At 37.6% G+C, this 7,500-nt stretch overlaps 1 protein-coding gene and 1 pseudogene across 1 annotated transcript in view; both read right to left on the reverse strand.

Moving 5' to 3' along the window:
• Positions 1-5,771: 5,771 nt before the first annotated feature.
• LOC138056237 (uncharacterized) lies at positions 5,772-6,871 on the reverse strand (annotated as a pseudogene).
• A 42-nt stretch (positions 6,872-6,913) lies between these two features.
• LOC138056238 (uncharacterized) overlaps positions 6,914-7,500 on the reverse strand; it is a 1,388-nt gene continuing 801 nt past the window's right edge. The window contains exon 3 of the mRNA XM_068902037.1: positions 6,914-7,500. This exon is cut by the window's right edge and continues 315 nt beyond it. Within this exon, the coding sequence (XP_068758138.1) occupies positions 6,914-7,500 (587 nt within the window).

A 7,500-nucleotide genomic window follows, 5' to 3' on the forward strand; every position in this document is an offset into this window, starting at 1 on the left:
ACAAAACTTGTCTGTATCAAACAAGCTAAACATATAAATCACAAGAAGCAGGGAACAAATATTGTACAAAATCATAAATAGTGTTTAATTACCTCAACCTGCATTTTCTCATCTAATACACTGTCCGAGATTTCCTCCTAAAAGACGATAACTACAAATAAATAATTGGGATCTGTACTTGCTATTTAATGTTAATGTCTTTTGTAAGGGCGATTGGAGGATAAGTTTTTTTTTCTAATGTTGTGATATATGATTGCATAACTGAGTGGAGTCATTTACAAACAAAATACAAAAAAAATTCAATATTTAAATATTAATACTGTCTGTTGAAGAACAACTTCTATTTGTATAATTTACAACTTACTGGTGACTCAGACTCTTGGGATTGAAGTTCAGCTATAAATTCTCTTGGCTAAAAAGGAGAACAGATGACATGAATAAAGATCTGGTTTATATGTAATTAGGGCAATCACTGATAAATGAGACAAATTCAAAAGCGTACGACATAATAATGACAACAACAACAAAAATCACCTTCAGTACTACTCAGTTTTAGATTCGCTTCATACTTAAATGAATTGATGTAATGACATTAAATTTAAATTTAACTCTCTCACACATGAAGCCTTTTGATTCTGCTTGTTAACATTTTTTATAATTGCACTTATTGTACATAAAAAAAACCATCATGATCTTAATCATTACCTCCAGTATCTCAAACTTAGAGTTGTACCAGGTAAATGACATCTTTATAATAGACACATCAACAGTGTCACCGCTGCTCTAAAAATTCAAAATTAAATTAATTTAAGAAACTCTTAGACTATTTCTTCATCAGGTTTAAAGCTTTTTTCTTGGACTCTATTAAAAGCAAACAAACCTATTTATAGCAGACAATTAGTCCCGAATAAAATCATGAAGCTAAAACTTCTCGATAACCATAACTCGAAGCTTGCCTTTTAGGTCGGATATTCTTTGCTTTCCTTGTGTGGTGAGCACGAAACTCAGCCTAATGTGAAATCAAGATTTGGGCCAAATCAGGATGACCTTTCTAGTGTGTAAATTCGAAATTAGAGCCACTGTGATCAACCGATTTGAATTGCAAATATTTACTTTTCGGTACAAATGGTTCATTCATTCATTAATGACAACATAAAGGTGCGTTACATACCTGCTGGTGGTAGATAAAAGCTAATCGAAGCCAAAATCGAAGCTAAAAGTTCGAGAACCAGAAACCTCGTGCAGTACCTGCAAAGCTAGTCACATGACCTCTCCTGGCGCTATTCCCCATTTCCGCCCGGCGAATATATATTTTTTGATGCTAGAGAGGTTTAACAAGGATGATGAGCGAAAAAGGCAGTTGAGCCGAGATTAGTCTGTATCGTAAAATAAATACGTTTAAAGCCGAAATATTAAAACAGTTTCTAAACTTGACGTAACAATGGTGGTCTCCCGGGTAGTCTGCGTGGTTGTCGACAAAGGAAAGACCACACCTCTTTTTAGCCCATGCACCGAAGTAGAAAGCTTTCCCATACAGTTGATGAGATGATTGATAAAGGAAATGCTTCTTAAAAAGGTTTGTTAAGCCGAGTAACAACTGGCTCGTCTTTCTTTGGACAGAAATAGGCTATAACGTAACAGGAGAGAAGCATCCGTATAAGCACATACGCCTGTGCGTACAGCTGAAATCTGGGGGCTCTATAATTCCACTACAACACATACACTCCTAAAAATTCATGCAATATTCAAAACTTTCAACAATAGACCTTACTCATAAATGGCGGTCAATTTATATTTCTTTTGTCCAAGTGCAAATTAGCCTATCAAGCCTCGATACCATACAGTGAATTGAAAAGAATTCTTGCTCTAAAATGAGAATTATAAATGTGGCCGCCATTTATGAATAAGGTCTATAATACATCGTCCCTTCTATAATAAATTATCATTAAGCCCCCCTCACGCACGTACACGGCCTGCATCTCATTACGCGATTCAAGCTCAATTTGAATAAATAAATAAATAAATAAAATTGATTTATCTATCCCCAGTAGACTGCTCAAAGCTAGTTGTTTATTTGAAAAACAACTTATATTTTAGGTTTCAGACGTCATTCATCATTGAAATGAATGGAAAAAAAGTTTTCAATGCATAAACCCTTAATTAAACTGCGCAAAGTGAAATACGTCAAGTTAGTAAAACGGTTTAAGAAGCTCTAGCTCCCTCCCGTTTTAAAGGTAAAATGTCAATTTTGGGTCACTTATTACTATCATGTTACTAAACAATTTCATATAAATTATGTTTGCTTTCTCTCGAAAAATCATGCCAAAGTTAGCATTTGGAAGATACGGCAAATGGGGCGCTTTTGTAACCTAGCTGGTTTTTAGACATGGGTACGTAAAAAAATTCGTAAAAAATTTGAATCTTTGTCTATTTTCGTCAAAACTGTCTTGTTACAATGCCAGATAGTTACCCTAATTACTGTACATGATTTGGTCAATATTGGTGAGATGTAATCAGGGAAATTAATTTTTCAAAGTCGCTGTTTAAAAAAGGGCTTTTTCCGAATCGTGAAACCTTTCATCGACATGAAAAGTCAAACACATACACGGCAAAAGTTTGGAAACCCCAATTTCAGTTTTCTAAAGTGCCGTGGTTATCAAGAGAATGGTATGGCTTATGAATGGTAATGCAATAGCTACAATTTGGTGGAAAAAGTCGAAAAATAGCTTTAAATTTTAACCTTACCACGACATAGGGCTACTTTGTAACCTTTTGAGCACTATTTTATCCTTACTTCTGACAGATTAATGTGGCATTTACTGAAACTTGGCCAGCAGTAAGCCCATGTATTTGTGCTTTCTAGGTATTAAATTCAGAACTTTCGACGCTGAACAAGCGGAGCTATTACGAAAAGAGAAAGATGTTACCAAAGTGCCTGATCATACCTAGGGAGGGAGAGAGAGAGAGAGATTGAAGGGCACTTTGGTAACGTGAAATGGGGCACTTTTGTAACGTGGAGTCGGGCACTTTGGTAACTTTAGGGCACTTTGGTAACGTACGGTAAGGCACTTTGGTAACGTTAGGGCACTTCGGTAACGTGGGGTAGGGCACTTTGGTAACATGAAAATACCACTAAGCCACTATCTTTTCCCATGCTTTACACCTTCTTTAAAAAGCTGAATGGGGTACAAAAACGAGAACATTCTAGTGATGTGCCTTAAAGTAAAACATAATTAAATTTCTTGGTTGCTTTACAGGCCTCTGACAGACGTTGGCAAATAAAGATTTAGGGCATGGGGAGGAGTAATTTATTGTTGAAGATCAACCCTCCCTTAATTTTGTTCACGTTGCAAAAGTATTGCTTTCTAGCCTTGACAAGGGACTAAGCGATCAAGTCAGGTTTTTAAGTTAATGTTCCATCCATCATCAAGACGATTACGATTAAAGTTCCATCAATGCACTTACGCTTGTTAATTTCAACTTTTTCAAAGAAGTTGTCGTACGGTACTTGATGAAAATCAAAATAGGGCGTTTGACTTAGGAATTCAGAGTGTGTGCACACAGCAACTCCTGACAGGCAATCAATAAATCAAATAAAACAAAAACCAACAATAATTGAGTTTTGATGTATTGTAATTTCCAAAACCGGGTGTTATTAGAGGCCATTTATTTTAAATTTAATTGTGGAACCCATCCTGAATTGAAAAATACCGCATTGTTACAGCTTAAGTATCAAGTGTGATAATGTAAACATGGAAGCATGCAGTAATAGATCATCCAATAATTTAAACTGCCAATCCTAACACCGAAAAATCATTCTTTAAGAATCTCGTGCTACTTGAACCTATTGTAGGTTTTTTTAAAATTTCCACTAATAAAGAGCACCCATACTAACAGTAATCTTTAACCACCCAAAAGGATGCCTTTAAAGTGCTCCTATGATCAAAAAATTCACTTTCCTTTTTCTTTCAGATTTTGAAAGCGTGTTTGCTTGAGACGTGACTGGCAAAATCTTGAGCTTCGAATTTTATGCAAAGGCTGTTTTCTTTGAGGGCAAGTTTAGAATTTCACAGTCCGACATACCTCAGAGGGTTGGATCGCGCACAAGATGGCGTCAAATACTCTCTCTACCTTAAAATTGCAGCATGTAAACGCAGCTTATTATTTTAAAGTCTGAAAGTTCGAAACTCCTGTGGTGCATCATGTATTAATTTAGGCGCCTGCACACGAAATGCATTTTTAAACTAGTGAGCCTTTCACGTCATCTTATCCTTGATCCAGCTCTCTGAAGATTTTAAAGTTAGCAATGGCGGACCATTAGTTAGGAAAATTTCAGTCAAAAGAAATGAAGGCTTCAAACTTCGGTCACTTGGTGTTCAGTTAACGCAGTTTTAAAATGCAAAGAAACAGTAGAATGGATTTTTGGTCATAGTAGCACTTTAAGATGAAAAGCTTAGCGTTAATTCCTTAGTTCTTTAGACCCCTTAACCTTCACAAAAAGTCGAAAGGCTAAATCTTTCATAACTTCATGAAAACGCCATCGCTAACAGTATCCCGCTTACTTCAAAGTCTCTGCAACAATTCAATTACTGATTTCTTAACTACATAACCTTTGCAAAATAAGAAACCAAATGCCATTAGTAACCACCTCTCAAAAAGCCGGTTTCTTTAAGATGTCTCGTGGTATTTCAAAGGTTTTGAGACATTTGCAGCCTTCGCTGATTTCTCATCCACTTAACCTTAACAAGCAAACGAAAAGCGAAAATTTCAATAATTAAAAGCCCCAATGTTAACAATTACCTTAAGAACAGAAGTTTAGTCTTTGTAATGATGTGCTCCGCTTTGTTTTTTTCTGAAGCACTTTTACAATCAAATTTATTTTGTACATGCCAATTGTTCGAGATTCTTCCTCTCCCATCACTCATTACAAAGAAGGCAATGCGCACTCTTAATATCAGACATAACTTGTGCAGCTGCTCAAAAGAAGTCACAGCCCACGCTTTCCTTTCACTAGTTTGACCTACATTATCATATGCTCCCAGTGTGTGGGACCCGTACACCCAAATAAACATCAATCAGCTTGAAATGGTTCAGAGACGTGCTGCTCGCTTTGTATTCAAGAACTATTTGCGTCATGTCAGTGTTACTGCCCTAATTAAGGAACTTGGCTGGTCTGAACTATCCAGCGTCAGAAAGCGCGACCGCCTATGTTGGCGAGTGACGACTCTAAACTTCTAGAGAGCTATACTGGCCAGTGGAACTTTTCTGTGCTTAAGACTATATTCCAGTGTTGATCAGAACCATTCACCCACGGCCCGAGTCTATTCCTAATTATTTTTAATGGGAGAGAAAAAGACTTAGCGAAAACGCTCGAAAATCTATGTAAAAATGACCTGTTCGGACTGCAAGATTTGACTCTAGTCTGGTTTTTAGAGTTTAGCCCACCTTATACGCTTTTACTCTTGCTCTCCAAGATCAACAAAATGACAGTGATTATGCTTCTATTTTCAATGCCTTTCAGTAGAATGCAAACTCTGAAACTCATGGAAAGTGTTGTGTTTTTAGATTGGAATCAAACATCGTGCAGTATCAAGTTTCCTCCCCTTCTTTTCTGTTTAAAGTTAAAGCACTAGGGATAATTGAGAGCAGCAAAAAAATAAATACGTCATTCCAGAGAGTTGATTTTCAAATTGTACACAGATAATTAATTTGTGCATTAATACGGAAAGGCGCCTGAGAAATTAAACTTGGGACATCCTACTTCAATTGCTTTACCTGCAACACTTATTTTTAATTAGTCTCCTTTCATATTTCAGGCGGTTCACAAGTTGATGTATGGAAAATTTGTTGAGAAGCTCCTTTCCCTCTTCTTCTTTTTCAAGACGTTCCTTAATGGCAGGCTTTGAAACAACACCTCCCCTAACCATAGTACCACACATTCGTAGAAGAACCTTCCTTTCGTTATCACTGAAAATATTCTTGCTAAGGTAACTTGAATTTGATGGTCCAACAACATCTGATGAACTGCAGGATTCTTTTGCGTCAGAAGCTTTAAAGAAGCGTGACATTTTAGCAGAAAGAGTTTCTACCTGTTCAGGAGGCTCAGTTTCAGGCATACAATCTGCAGCTTTGTCATTCTCGGGATTACATGTACTGTTACGCCATTCACTTCTAATTCGATCGCACACTCTCTTAGCATCCAGTTGCTCTAGAGCAGCATGGCCTTGTATTTTTCCCCTCACGACTTCCATAGTGATTTCCTCTGAAAACAGCTTTTTGATGGCATTCACATCCTCTTCCTTCCATGTCAAACGCTCCTTCGTCAAACATTCTTGGGACAAGCTCTTGGTGGCTGTTGCAGTTGTGTTACGTGACACAGGTTTCTTCTGTGGTTTTCTCATGATAGAGGAAAGGTTATTGGCAGCCTCAACACATGCCTCTTCTTTTTCACACAGGCGATAAAACCTTTCTGCTGTGGATGGTTTGTGACCCATCAGATCAGTGAGATCACCTTTCAGGTCTTTGTGATCTTCATGCACCTTTGTCACGGTTGATTTGTGAAATATTGTGGAGCAAACATCTCCGCCTTCTGCCATGCAGAATCAATAGCTGATGAAATTTGTCCTGATTGTAACTTCTGTCCGTTCCACGACAAGAACACAAAGGATGGTGAGTTGCTGTCCTTCTCACTGCTTGAAATCGCCACACAGCTTCGCACTTCATTGACATACACGTTCAGGTAAGAGAATAAAGTTGGAGTCAACACAACATGGGCAGGTCCATGTACGTCAGCAGTTTTGTGGTTCTTCACACTTATTAACATGCTTCCTTGATTGGTCTTTTTGACTTTCTTGAACTCCTCAATGGTCATATTAGCTAACACTCCAGACCTATGAGCATTTGCAATTGTCATTTACGTCAGAATGAAATCTCTTATCAGAGTGTACATAGACTGATTTACTTCAAGCGCATGCGCTCCACTCAGTTGGCCAATATAGGAAATCGCGGTTCTCACAGATTCACTACGTTCAAACCTTGACACCATTTCAGGCGTAACTAACTTTTCAAGATCTTCATTTTCTAAATGTCTGCGGTTACTATCCTTCTTGTAGGAGGATGACCATAGACGTGCTTTTTCTTCAATTTTTTGGATTGTGTCTGCATTAACTGTTACGCTTGATGGCTCCTCTGTTCTAACAAAGGAGCAAAAGTTCCTAAGACTTAGCAAGTGAGCTTTCACTGTATCTGGCTTGTACATTTTCTCTGCATAATCTTTAAGAAATCTGTCCCGAATCAAATTGTTGTTAAAGAGAGAGGACAACTTTCTCTCTGAGTCAATTGTGACAAGCATCTTACGAACTTTAGAGCAATGCTGTTTTGCCATTTTTTCATCCCTCCTTCCACCATCTGCTGTTTGTAGCCACTGGCAAAAATCCCTGAACGTTTCTTCTTCATCCATCACATTGTCTTCTTCCTCAGCATTATCTGTCTCTTCTACGA

This window comes from Montipora capricornis, chromosome 7, assembly GCF_036669925.1.
Source record: "Montipora capricornis isolate CH-2021 chromosome 7, ASM3666992v2, whole genome shotgun sequence".
Classification (NCBI taxonomy): domain Eukaryota; kingdom Metazoa; phylum Cnidaria; class Anthozoa; order Scleractinia; family Acroporidae; genus Montipora; species Montipora capricornis.